This window comes from Dendronephthya gigantea, unplaced genomic scaffold, assembly GCF_004324835.1.
Source record: "Dendronephthya gigantea isolate DGI-Jeju-01 unplaced genomic scaffold, DenGig_1.0 000247F, whole genome shotgun sequence".
Lineage (NCBI taxonomy): Eukaryota > Metazoa > Cnidaria > Anthozoa > Malacalcyonacea > Nephtheidae > Dendronephthya > Dendronephthya gigantea.
The window spans coordinates 41,315-55,941 of NW_021163257.1; the positions used below are offsets into that span (position 1 = coordinate 41,315).

Sequence of the window (14,627 nt, forward strand, 5' to 3'; positions counted from 1 at the left end):
ACCCCCAAATTACCGATCTACGTACAGGCGGCACTGTTTTCTGCGGTTATATACCCCGACATATGTTCTGAAAATCATCTTCCATTAAAAAAAACCATTGTGTATGGCGCCACGAGCTCCTGCCTACATCGTGGCAGTCTTTTCAATGTAAGATTGTATGTTCAACAATTACTCGACATAAAATCAATCTTCAATTTGAGCTTCGCAAAAATATGTTAGCAGTAGAGGTATTCTCTTTTTTGATAAAAGTAGCACTGCATGCATGGTATACCTGGTTCAAAATAATTATATGTTGTGTACATGGTGGACAGGCTTTGACTAAAACCTTCCATGTTCTTTTACTAGGAGGCAATTGCGTTTGTCATTTTCAAGAACGAAGAATAGACCGGATTACGAGAAACAAAATGTCAGACCCAGTGTCATGGGCGAAGCCAATGATAACGTGCACGCATAAATTCCAGATTAATCTTTACAAAGTGGAACCAAACGTAAAATCACCGCAGCGGTTTCCTGCCGGTTTAAATAACATCAAATATAACTTTACACTGTATGGAGGAAAGACAGTTTCATGTACCATCTTAGTCTATGTTCGTTCTTGTAATTCCAGTGGTAAGTGTAATCCTAAGTTTATAGCACTTCTAGTGATGACGAATACTCGAATAGTGAAAGCAAAAGACCAGGACACAGCGAGAGATAAGTCGTCTGGATATCTTCATTGTTATCATTGGCCAGAAAAATGGTGGTAGCAGGGGTACCGTATCCAAATTCAATGAGATGAGGGAAATTGACCATTGTATTAATTCATTTTGTTTTTCCATAATTTTTTTTGCTCAGAAATTATACTTGATGAACTAAAATTTCACGAACCTTTTAGAGCATCACAAAGTTAGTAAAACCCTTTGCGTTTCGCTATTAAATTGTTAAAGGTATAGACATAGGAATTCAGAAAATTTACATACTTTTTTATTATTGGTCCAAAATTAATACCTTTCAGTTTCTCAAAAACAGTACCATGCAATGTTGCCTGCGGCGTACTTTTAACGCACGCCTAATTCTATTTAGCTTACAACATTTCTCAACGAAACATCAAAACCATATTTATGAATTTTGTGACGCTATTTCTACCTATATGACAAAATTATTTGTAAGATTAGCCTAGATCATAATATGATTCGATACACATTGGGCTATCCACGCGATTAACAAGTTTTGTATTCAATGTTTAGAAAAAGAAGAAATAGCTGAGAGAAATGGCAATAAAAGAGGTAAACTGCAAAGATCATTATCACTTTCGAAAATATCTTTATTAATGTTACATTATACTATCAAGACGTTTGAATTGCAGACAAAACAATCAATGCTTCACAAGTTCGTAGTTTATTTCGTATTGCGTACTTTTCAAGTTGTTTTCTTTCAGAAGAAAACTTCTAATTACTAGTCGTATGCGATATATCATTTTATAGACGTTTACATAGACGCTATACGCTTTCAGCCAGCTTCCTGGGTTATACAGGGTGTATCAAAAAAAATGTCCCAAATGTAAAAATTCCGTTTTTCAGGATATTTTGCAGAATTTGGCAAATTTTTGTGTTCCTATAGATAGTTAAGACTTATCTGGTATACCTAGGCCAAGTTTCGTTTTTCAGTAACAAAATTATGTTACCGGGGGGGTGGTTCCTTTCCACTGATATTGAGAGGGCTTGCGCGCGAAAATGTGAAGCTGAAATTGAGATATTATTTAGCTGTCTAAAAGTAGGAAAGCTTTTTAATAAACTGTCAAAGTTTCAGGAAAAATAATGCATACTGGGAGCAACGCGCGACGCCTAAAGGTGACAAATATTTCATTGCGCGCAGTGGATTAAATGCATCGTTGATTTTAGCGTGACCGATCTCATACAAGGTGGGCAAATGAATAAATTAAAGCAAGAAACTAAACACAAAAACAAAGCGATTTATTCGTGATGTTAATCCTCAGCATGTCCACCATTTCATTCTAAGCAAACTGCGGCTTGTCTGAGCATACTAAACACTGAACAGCGAACCATTTGTCTGTCCATTCGCCTAGATTTGCCGGTGGTCGCGTATAGGCGATTTGCAAGAAAAAATTTCGAACGAAATGGATAATTTGAGGCCAGGACAGACAAATGTGGTTCGCCGTTCAGTGTTTACCATGCTCAGACGAGTCGCAGTTCGCTTAGAAAGAAATGGTGGAAATGTTGAGGATTAAAATCATGTATAAAAATCTTGTTATTAAATCGCTTCGTCTTCTTGTTCAGTTTCTCGCTTTAATTTATTCATTTGCACAACCTTGCATGAGATCGGTCACGCTAAAATCACCCATGCATTTAATCCACTGCGCGCAATGAAATATTTGTCACTTTTAGGGGTCGCGCGTTGCTCCCAGTTTGCATTATTTTTCCTGAAACTTTGACAGCTTATTAAAAAGCTTTCCTACTTTTAGACAGCTAAATAATATCTCAATTTCAGCTTCACATTTTCGCGCACAAGCCCTCTCAATATCAGTGGAAAGGAACCACCCCCCCGGTAACATAATTTTGTTACTGAAAAACTAAACTTGGCCTAGGTATACCAGATAAGTCTTAACTATCTCTAGGAACACAAAAATTTGCCAAATTCTGCAAAATATCCTGAAAAACGGAATTTTTACATTTGGGACATTTTTTTTTATACACCCTGTATAGCTATAGGCGTGAGCCTGGGAGACGGTAGTATAATTGAAAAAGTATTTTGTGTAAATTCTTCTTTCGTCTTCGTGTTACATAAACATATACAATACAAAAAATATTCCACAATACAATACAAAAAATATCAGTATGTGATAATTTTTACAGAGGCGAAAACCAACATAATGTCAAAAGCCATGCAGACAAATTTTGGCCTCGAAGGACTTTAACTATAGTTTATTCGGTTTTGCATTGCGGGACTCCATCCTTTAGAAATTTCCCAAATTTCGTATGTTTTGCATTTCTTTGGGCATAAACTATAGCTTATTCATTTAAAAATATAGTAAACGAAAATAGTAATAAATATTATGGTCTCATTGGGACGTGTTTGTTTAATGCGTTATTAAAATGGTTTAATTAGTTTTCTGTCAATTTTGTCTCTTTTGAAAATGTGAGAACAAAGCGGTCGATGTGAGATGGCAGCTAGGTCCAAGTATAAATTTGGATGGTGTTTATCGTTGCTGTGAGTTGTAATATTTGTCAGTGGGACATTCTTGGATTATTCTTGACATTCTTGGAACTGACATTCGTGGAATTAATGAACAACAATCATATTTGGCATTATACTTTAGACTGGCACTGAACAGTTTTATTCTATTTTGTTCTAGACTGTAAAAAAGATATCCTTGTCTTCTGGGATATTTCGAATTATGTTAACTCTGCGTACATCGATGTTCTGAAAGAATTTCTGAAGAAATTTATCAAAAGTGAAAAGCTGCGCGTGGAAGAACAAGGCACTCATCTTGGTTTCGCTTCCTTCTCAAGCGACAACAGAACTAGAGAATTATTGGAGGTTGGCGAAATTAAGAACAAAACATTGTTGATGCAGTGGCTGGATAGAATTGACTTTGAAAATAATCCGAGCGTCAATACGGCGTTCAAAAATATGGCAAAAAATGTAAGTAGGCCTAAAATGTTTTACCATTAATGTAACATTTATACAAGTGTGTCTTCAATCTTTGCTCATATTCCATCGTGTTATTGAGAAAAGTTGTTAAACCGTGATATTACAAAGGACTCCACAATTACCAGGTGAGGTCGGCACGTGAAGACTGTAAAGCGTAAACAACCTAGATAAACCAACCCAGTCTATGATAATATAAACGGGAAATAATTTGGTTATTTTCATTTGTAATTTACGTATCATTCTGCAGGTGATCTGAGAATGAAAATTAGCAAATCATAAGCCAGGACCTCAAAGAAAATCAGTTACCATTTCACATGATAGCCAGGGTTTCCAAAATGCAAGGGAATTTCCTTGCAATTGAAAACCACAAAGGAGGAAGGGATCTGTGTTAATACGATATAAAAATAAATGAATGCAGCACCCCTCTCCATTTTAAAGTTTTAACCAAGAAAATAATCTACTCAGACCTAGATTAGCTATAACTTATTGGACCAGGAACTGGACCAGGAACTGGTCCCTAACCGCTGCTAATCTTGTTGTTGTTGTTGTTAGGGGGCGACGCTCTTTAAAAAAACCCTAAGGCTCTATCATTACTTGTTTGATCGGAATGAAACTTGGCACAATTATTCTAAGAAATATTCCGCATCGATTGACGGAGTTCGAATTTTTACTTTTGACTTTTGAAGCAAGTTACAAGCAATTCTTGACTATATGTGCAGCAAATAATATATGCATATCATTAATATTCAGCCTATATATAATTAATATTCAGCCTATATATAAGAATACGCAAACGATTAGAAATACATTGTCCTCTCTATTGTTGTAAATACAATGCAGTTCAGAAACTCGGTCACGCAGTTCCTGGTCCACTATAGTACGATCATACTTGTTGAATGAGTCAATGGCAAAGCGTTGATAGACAACATCTTTATCACAAAGTTACAGACTCTCCGTAAAATCAATCATTTTTTTCCATTTTTGTGCTCTCAAAATGATGAAAAACGCGAAAATCTGAGGGTCTCGGGAACGTCACTCCCGGTCAAAAACAATGAAAAATATTAGGCCGCGCGAGTTAGGAGACTGAAACTGACGTACTATCTCGCTTCAATTTCCGCCATCTTTTGCTTCACTTTTTGCACCAAAAGTTCTTACTCCAGATATATATAATAATAATAATAATAATAATAATAATAATAATAATAATATAATAATAATTTAAATCTTATATAGCGCATCTTCTATAAATATCCAGAAGCGCTTTAATTACATTCATGGGGTAAAAATTACAATTTATGACTATTTACAATACTTAGATAAAATCTTAATGTGACGCTCACTAAGGAAAACTCACATTTGCATTGACGTCACTGATTGATGTCCTATGACGTTTCATTTCAGAGTATCTGGCTGAGAGTATAGATTTAACAGCCTAACTGTGTGAAACGTCCAATTCCAGGTGCCCATTGGCACAAATATACAATTTATTTACTGAATTACTACATATTTTTCAACAATCAAACGATTATACAAGTTTAATATTCAATTTTTTCATAGCCGTTTAACGAGACAAGTCCTAAAAATTTCCATCCGGACGTAGAAGACGTTATTTTGTTGTTAACCAGCAGCGCACATGAATCTTCAGAAAATCGAACGAGGCTCGTCGATGAATACACCACAATACTTAGAAAGAAAAATTTCACTATTGTCCGCCTGGCTGTCGGAAATCAGGTCAAAAAGTTGAAACTATATATTAATGGCTGGTCGTCACCGGAACGAATATTCGAATTAAAGTTGGACGAGTTGGACAAAGTTGTGAATGAAACAGTTGATGCTTCCTGCACTTTGCATGGTAAGTGTATGTGTGTCAAAAGGTATAATTTTAAAGCTTATAAGACTCGTTAATTCAAGCAATCTAAAAAATAAACAATTCCCTTCCGTTTCCCAAAAAATTTTGCTCCTAATGCTGTGCAAATTTAGAGTAATCACCAATTCTTCTTTTTAATTCAAAGGCGGATGTGAATGCAGAGATAGCGTTAACTATGAGTTTACCGCATATGCTAAACCTAATGAAATCAAAGGGCTGGTTCATTGGTCGGTACCAGAAGTCACGTGCTCTGACTATGAGAGGGGCCAAGTTCATCCACCTGACGTCAGGTCTCCTGCAAATTTCTCCCTTGGCAAGCACGTGATTACCTATCCCTACTCCTACAAACGCAATAACAAGACTATAGAGTTCAAATGTTTTGTTAACTTAACTGTTATCGGTAAGTAATTGTTGCTCTTGGTCTGCAAATTCGCAATACAGCCGCTCTTGATCAAAAAATATTTTTAATCACTGTCAAGCCTTGTGGAGATTAATCCGCTATCGACCACGCAATTTTTGTACAGTTTATTCGCTCTATTAATCCCCAAAACTTGATGTAAAATTACATAATGTAAGGAAAAACATTAACCCTGGTTCCCGCTGCTTAGTTACGAATTTGGAAGGTTAGGTGCAAGCTGTAGTCCAAGGTGGCCCGGGAACTAGGCAAGGCTGGAGGTGGCCTGGGAACTAGCAATGGTACTTGGATTAAGGAAAGATCCATGCCAATGGTATCTTGAACAGCCAACCAAGAGATGCCGCAAGCATCACGCATCAAAGTACCGAGCTAGCGAAGTGCGGGCAATGGACGCTGGCCCATAGGATGACCCTCATAGATTGACCAGGATAACGCGCTGACGTTGGATACGACCGAAAAACCTTTCTTTCCGCGGAAACGCAAGATGGATTTGCTCAGATAATTCGCTGTCGTTGGATACGAACCGCAAACCGTACTATTCACGAAAACGCAAGATAGATTTGCTAAAATAATGCGCTGTCGTTGGTACGAACCACAAACCGTATTATCCGTGGAAACGGACGATAGATTTGCAATACCCGTTTCAACTCATTTGTCTCAAAATTGCTTATTAATCCAATGCAAAGCGCCATTATATCTAAAGCACCTCTTGCCGAATTCTTTTCTCGGCATTGGTAGTGCTAAATCGGTATTCCTATTTCTGAGATTATATGTAATAATTTTTTCATTATTACATCGAAGTTATTCACTTAGATTAGGAGCGGTGTGGCTAGAATTGTAATGAAAATGAATGGACTTAAGATTGTTTCTTCTTTCATCAAGAGATTTCCAATTTAGGTTCTCGAGTAATTCAAAAGACCGAGTATCGTAAGTTGCCCCAATAAACCCTTCCCGCATGATTTTGGTATTTTTGCAACTTATTTTTAAGACCACTAGCGCAATTATCCCAAAGAGGACTGCAATAATCGAAATATCCATGGCAGTATTATAGCATTATACAGGGTGTATCAAAAAAAAGGTAATCCAACTTCAACAAGCTATTGTACGTGAACTACTCAGTCTATGAGCGAATTGTTTTCACATTCAGAAAGATCAGGCTTTTAACTATCGGATGACATGTTTTTAATACCAAATGGTGAAAAAGTGAGCACATACGAGGCTGATAAAAAATGTTAGTCGCAATCGCATATTTTCACCTTTGAGCCTAATTAAAGCAGTGCATAACAAAAGAAAAAAACAATTAATCATGAACATGTCACAGCTTGCACTGGTTTTATGCCGCATTGCTTGGAATGTTCTCCTTATTCCTACTTAATATGCATATGCGGGTAGTTTATTCAAAAGCAAAATTCTTCAATTAAGTCCTAAAGAGAGTTAATTTTTAATGGTTTTAGTCCCAACTCTCAGAGGTGAAAATATGCGATTTCGACTAACACTTTTTATCAGCCTCCTATTTGCTCATTTTTTCACCATTTGGTATCAAAAACATGTCATTCGATAGTTAAAAGCATAACCTTTCGGTATGTGAAAAAAATTCGTTAATAGAACAAGTAGTTCACGTACAATAGCGCACCAAAGTTGGATTACCTTTTTTTTGATACACCCTGTATAACGTTTTGCTAGTCGACAGTGATACAAAAGGTTTAAGAGGAGATATTTTTCTATGTCGCGTAATATATGCTCAAAAGTCAAAACCTCAGTTATATGTTCATGTAACACTAAAATTTTTAGCATTAAAAATGTTTTGCAAACCTGAAAAGCATCCACAAAGTATGTTTACTGTATAATCTCAAAATATTGTGAAAATGAAAAGATTTCTCTGGATACGCCGAAAAGAAAATGACACTTGAATCGAAGCTTCTTTTGTATTCATTTCAGTTATAATGGCGTTGACATTATAACATTGTTCATAGCCGCCGCATTATATTTTGTAATAACTCCTTTGTTTGGTGTTTTGCATTCACCAAATACAGTTCAAAACTTAGTTCACAACCGATAATCTAAAGAATAATGGTAAAATAAATGGATTTTGACTGGTACGCCGAAAAGATTTTAGGTTTTGAGCGTTTTCTCGCCAAAATACGCGACATAATAAAAAATCTCCTCTAATTAATTCGTCTGATTGCACCAATGCCGGCACTAACAATGGAACAAATAGATTTGATATGTTTATCCCAGGACATCCTTTCATCCACGCTCACGCCGAGGCATGAATATTTATTGTCCTAGGTATTTGTTTATTATTAATTAAAAGAGGATTACTGCATACGTTTCATTGGGATGGATCTGAAGTTTGTTTTGTATCATCCATTTACGTTTATTTTCAAGATCACTATTTACCTTCGTAACCAGGGGCCGGTTGTTCAAAAGCCGGTTAACGCTAACCCAGGGTTAAAAATGCCTAACCAAGGGTTAAAAATGCCTAACCCAGGGTTAAATTTTAAACCTTGGTTGATTTGCGTTGCACAAAGCTCGGCTAACGTTAACCCTAGGTTAAAATTGATAAAAAAATTACCCGTGCTAGCTAGGTGGGTTAACTTTTTAATCCTGGGTTAACTTCCATTCAAAATGGATGAATAAGGAGCTGAAACACATAAATACGGAAAATTCGTCATGAATTAAACACTTTTGAAAGGTTTTACGAATAATTTCGACAGCAAAGAATTATTTAAGTTTGACTTCGTTCGGTTTCAGCTGATGTATTGATTTATTTATCTTCGCTTCAATGCAACACACGATAAATGAATACAACCGTACGAATTGAAACATCGTAATCGAAATATTTGTTTCAGATGCCAAAATTCGATTCTTTTGATTAGCAGCAAGTGGTAAGGCTACGTTTGTTCCTGAATTTTGAATATTCAAAGAATGCTTGAAATTTTGAGATAGATTATAGATTGTTTAAAATTTGCTTAATTTTATTTAACATCGACATTGTTTAGATATCGCGACCCTGCTCTCACAGCATATAATTTTTCGACTGACAATAATTTTATCCTCGTCGGGTAAAGTTTTGACGCTCGTTTATTGACCAATCGAAAACGTTCTTATATCCAATTTAGTCCTTAAAATACATTTAATCTTAGGTTAAATATTTTAACCCTGGGTTAACTAACCCTACCGCTATCTCTGCTTTGAAAAACACCGTTTTAACCCAGGTTTAGCTAACCTAGGGTTAAGGATTTTAACTTAGGTTTAGCACTAACCCAGGGTTAAATTTAACCTGCTTTTGAACAACCGGCCCCAGATCGCAGCAGTCATTAAAGGGTGCAAAAATTTCGGTGTCATCAGCATGCATAGAGGGAGGGTGTTGTGTGAAAGTACTACCGCTTAAAGCCGTAACAAACGAAGGAGTGTATAACGTACCTTGTTGAGCCAGAGACAAGTTATCTTGGTGCGATGGAAGTAGATGGGAATGCATCCCCCAACTGTTCTAAATGCGTCGTAGAGCGATGGGACGACGTGGACGCAAGGCTAGCCATTGCGCTCTGTAGCCCTAAGAAAAATTCTGGCGTCTGAAACTCTGAAAGGTAACGTTCCAGTTGGTGTTGGTCCCCGTGGAAGCTGGGGTAGAAGACTCTCCCAAAGACGCATCAGCCGTGTGTAAATCCACAAGGACGAAGTTTAGGTTCTTTTAATGTAAACCATTTAAAATTTTTGTTAGGCTTGTTACACTTTGCGTGCCGAGTAACTAATGACCGCAAAGGGAGTGAGAACGCAATATAACACGTGGGTTGACTTAGAACACCTCGACAGGAACACATAACTTCCGGATCACGCTTGCTTTCCTCGCTATTAACTTTGGTTGATGAATAACCTTATTAAACTCGAGCCCGCAAGTCGCTGGTAATTAAGATAGCAGTTACAGTAATGATTTCATTTCTTTAATATTTCGTAACCATTTCCGAAGTTTTCGATATCCTAATTGTACTTTCTTTAGTCTTTTTTTATAAACTTGAAAAATTCCCAATTGTTTATTTTGCAATTTAGCTTGTGATTGCCCATGCACACAAACAGTAAATTCTGAAGTTGAAGAGGGTCAGAACAAGAAGATCTTAGTCAGTTGGACAGAACCTAAGCCTAGATGCCAGGCAACACCAAATCCCGCCAATCCGAAACTTATTGGCTTGTTTTCTATTGGTATTTACACGCTGTACTACAAATACACGTACAGCGACAAGTATGGAACATTTGGCATCCAATGTCATGTAAGAATTGCTGTCACAGGTATGCTCTTCACTCTAATAATAATCCCAATCGTTTTACATTACTTAACTAAAACTTGTACTGAATGCTACAGGGTAACCTGTATTCAAATTTCGCATGGTTATAGCTAATTGAAAAAAAAGTTGAATTCTATAAACCTCAAACGCTGAAACGTAAAACCCGAAATATAAGCGTGCACTGTGTACAAATGCTAAGCCTTAATTGTGTTGAACAGTGTCGGTATAATAGAGTTCGAATTAAATTTTTTTGGAGACGTGCATTAAAAAACAATACAAGCCTACGGGCCTGAGAAACGAAATCAGAAATTTTCGTTATATTAGGTTCACTTCACTATATTAATTCCACTATTCAAAGCATCAGCATAAGCTTGACTTTAAATCTTCCAGCTTATATAACGCTGAGGTTACAAGGATCTTTAAGTAAAAATGGAACAGGACGTGTTGAAGTATTCTTCAATAGACAATGGGGAACAATTTGTGCTCATGGATGGGATTTAAGAGATGCTAGAGTTGTCTGTCGTCAACTTGGTTATAAAGATGCTGTTATAGCTCCTTACGGAGCTCAGGTTCCTCGTGGTTCTGGACAGATATGGTTAGACGAGGTTGGATGCAAAGGAATGGAGAAAAATTTGATAAGTTGTTCTCATAGAGGATGGGGAAAACATGATTGCACTCATTACGAAGACGCTGGAGTAGAATGTGTTTCAACAGGTAAAGATACAAAAAATAAACATCTTAAGGTTCCCCTCTGAGCATATATCCGAAAAAAACTTTAATGTTTTCCTATTTCTCATTTTAAAGTGATTTTTTCCTGCTGTTCAGACATACTTTTTAAAAACTTGACCTAGTGAATCTTTAAAAATGGGTTGAATTAGCTGGACGACTTAACGACATTTATACCTGAGGTTCAACAGCGACTTTTAACTCGAATTTAATCTGAGCAATTGTCTGTGTAACTCTTTAATCAGGATTGTAAACTTTAATGCCGGTGATCACGCAAAGTACGAGTCAATGACTATAATTTCTATCGTAATCAAACATTTTGTATGAAGTTGAGTGTGTAGCTGTTAGCTACAATTTCTGCTTGCTTACAGCAAGGAATATATAAGTTATCTAATTTTTGCCATAATTGAAAATTTGCTAAATCGTTTCATTGTGAAAATAATACCAATTTTTAATTTTTTTTTCCTCTCACGGATGTCGCAAACTCACCTTTGGCGTCTCATTTTTTGTTAACAGAAAAACGCTACAGGAAAAATTCACGTCGCGTAGTGAGTTTCGTTACAACGAATCTGCTCTTAGGAAGGAAAAAATACAATTATTATATAGAATGCAACTAAGAACATATGAAACAAAAGCTTTTTCGGAAAACACCCATGGTCTATATACAGCGAGTTCAAAAATTGTTTAATTCTATAAACCTTAAAGCCCGTTTACACTTGCAATTTTTGCTAAGATTTTTTGTGCTATTTTCTTCCTTTGATAGATACAAATGAGCGAATTAGTTACTGATATTCAAATGAGAGAAATATAACTGTGCAAAGTATACAAGTGTCAATGGTTTAATTGTGTTGAACAGTGTCAGTATAACGGAATCGATCTCGAATTGAATTTTTCATTTGGAGATATGCATTAAAAGAAAATGGAGACCTATAGGCTTGAAAAACGAAATGAGAAATTTTCGTGATATCAGTTTCATTTAATCACTTTACTATTTATTCCACTATTCAAAGCATCAGCATAACTCACACAAGCTTTATTTAGATATTCCAGCTGATATAACGCTGAGGTTACAAGGATCTTCAAGTAAAAATGGAACTGGACGTGTTGAAGTGTTTTTCAAAGGAGAATGGGGAACAATTTGTGATTATGGATGGGATTTCAAAGATGCTAGAGTTGTGTGTCGTCAACTTGGTTATCAAGATGCTGTTAGAGCTCTCCAGGGAGGTCAGGTTCCTCATGGTTCTGGACGGATATGGTTAGCCGCGGTTGGATGCAAAGGAATGGAGCAAAATTTGATAAGTTGTGTTGTTCATAGAGGATGGGGAGATCATTATTGCATGCATACCGAAGACGCTGGATTAGAATGTGTTTCACCAGGTAAAGATACAAAAAATAAACATGTTAATGTGGCTCTCTGAGCATATATCTGAAAAACGCAAATTTTTACCTATTCTCACTTAAAATGTGTTTTTTTCCTCCTGTCCTGACACAATTTTAAAAACTTCACCAGGTAAATCTTTGAATTTTGGTTGAATTAGGTGGACGTCTTTACAGCGTTTATACCTGAGGTTCAACAGCGTCCGTTAACTCGAACTTTGTCTGTGCGATTGTCTGTGTAACTGTATTATCAGGATTGTGAACTTCAATTACGGTGATCACGCAAAGTACGAGTCAATGACTATGATTTCTTTCGTAAACAAACATTTTGTATGAAGTTTGCGTTGTAGTAGCTACAATTTCTGCTTGCTTACAGCAAAGAATAAGTTATCTAATTTTTGGGATAATAGAAAATTTGTTAAATCTTTTCATTGGGAATATAGTACCAGTTTTTTAATATTTTTTATTTGCTCTCACGAAATGTTGCAATTTTGCCTTTAGCGTCTCATCTTTTGTTAACAGAAGAACCCTACTGGAAAAATTCATGTCGCGTAGCGAGTTTCGTTACCAATAATGTGCTCTTAGGAAAGAAAAAATACAGTTATTATGTGGAATGCAATTAAGAACATATCCAACAAAATTTTTTCGGTAACCCCGCATGGTCTATTATCTATATACAACCAGTTCAACGCCTTAACGTAAAGGCCGAAATAGCTACAAACTTGCAAAGTATACAATTACAAGTGTCAAGCTTTAATTGTGTTCAACAGTGTGGGTTTAATGGAACTGGAATTGATTTTTTCACTTGGAGATATGCAATGAAAACCAATAGAAACCCAATGGCTTATTTTCCTGATATTAGCTCACTTTACTATTATTTCCGCTATTCAAAGCATCCACATAAGCGAGTTGATTTCGAATGAAATTAAGTTCAATTTGACATTAGGACGCACATGGGTGAAAAATAGGATTAAGTCATGAAGATAATTTCGGCCAAGTAGAACCCTTTGCAATAGCAATGCTGCAATGGCATAATAATATTGCAAAACGAGCAGTGATACGATATTTAAAGGCGCCATCTTAAAAAAATACGTTAAAAAAGGCATTACAAATATGGGGTGTTGTATCTCGGAAATTCGTATCGGCCTCATGTAAACTTGTGGAAAATTTTTATCTTCATCCCACTCATGTGAACGGGGCCTTACATGTTTTACAGCTCACCCAGTGAGGACAAACACTTTCCTGAAGCCGTGCATGCGCGACCCGTTTTTAAAATGATGTCTAAAAACATACACACACTCCATTAGCAAAATTATGGTTTCCCAGGACGTGTCTGGGGGGGACCCATACAAAAAAATCTCTAACAATGCGTGTGTGTAATATTAGAAGACTTTTATACTGTAGATCACTGATAATTAATCAGCTAAATTTAAGAATTTTTTTTATCACTGCACATATATCAAAATAGTATAGTGGAGGGGGGGGGTGCATTATAAAAAAATAAGGATTGCGTAATTGTAGGGGGTCTGCAGGATCTCGCACAGATAACCATTTGTATTTTTGAGTCCCTATGCGTTGATTTCCTACATTTTGGGCCACAGTTATTGATTAACCCATCTGAGAAGAGTGAGGTCTGTTGTGAAAATACCATTTATTACACCACATTTATCATTTTATCACTGCACAAATTGGTTACCACTGCACACTAAAATAAGTATAAATTTAATGCGAGACATATTTTATTGCAGTATGCATATGTCCTTGGACCCAAATAGTGAAAGCAGAAGTACGAAAGGGTGAGACAAAGGTGTTGGTGAGTTGGTCGAAACCTTTTCCCTCTTGCCAGACCACAGCAAGCCCAGATAATCCCCAAAATGCCTCTGGTTGGTTCTGTGTTGGTGAACACACTCTAATATACAAGTATACGCGCAATACCAGTTCATATATTACTGATATACTATGTCATGTGGAAATTCATGTCACAGGTAAATGCTTATTACATTCTCTGGGAATCTGGGAAGTGTTAGCCTCAACGTTAAAAAAAACAGAATCTAAGTTTGATTAATTTAATGACTTCGATGAATCTAAGTTTGATTTATTTAATGACCTCGATGCACTTTATACAGTATCATCATTATATATCGTTACCTTTCAGGAAAGGATTGTGGTCGCACGGATTATAATCAAATCACTCATGTTTGCTGCTGTGGTGAAGTTCACAGGAAGAAATCTGACTTCAAATGCTGCGGTACAGAATACTACAATCCTAATAATAAGAAATGTTGCCGAGGAGGAATCGTTGTCATCT

The 14,627-nt window shown here is 36.3% G+C and overlaps 1 protein-coding gene across 1 annotated transcript; it reads left to right on the forward strand.

Annotated features, from left to right (window-relative positions):
- The first annotated feature begins 404 nt into the window (after positions 1 to 404).
- Positions 405 to 5,395, forward strand: LOC114540690. The gene is made up of 5 exons (XM_028560813.1): positions 405 to 609; positions 1,227 to 1,265; positions 3,353 to 3,642; positions 5,209 to 5,309; positions 5,383 to 5,395. The coding sequence occupies exons 1-5, from the start codon at positions 405 to 407 to the stop codon at positions 5,393 to 5,395; spliced, it is 648 nt and encodes a 215-aa protein (XP_028416614.1).
- The last annotated feature ends 9,232 nt before the right edge of the window (positions 5,396 to 14,627 follow it).

Excerpts from the sequence above, each read along its gene's own strand:
- LOC114540690 (XM_028560813.1), top strand. The coding sequence starts at position 405 with ATGTCAGACCCAGTGTCATGGGCGAAGCCAATGATAACGTGCACGCAT. Across the intron at positions 610-1,226 it reads TCGTTCTTGTAATTCCAGTG|AAAAAGAAGAAATAGCTGAG; the intron begins GTAAGTGTAATC and ends TTCAATGTTTAG. Across the intron at positions 1,266-3,352 it reads GAGAAATGGCAATAAAAGAG|ACTGTAAAAAAGATATCCTT; the intron begins GTAAACTGCAAA and ends ATTTTGTTCTAG.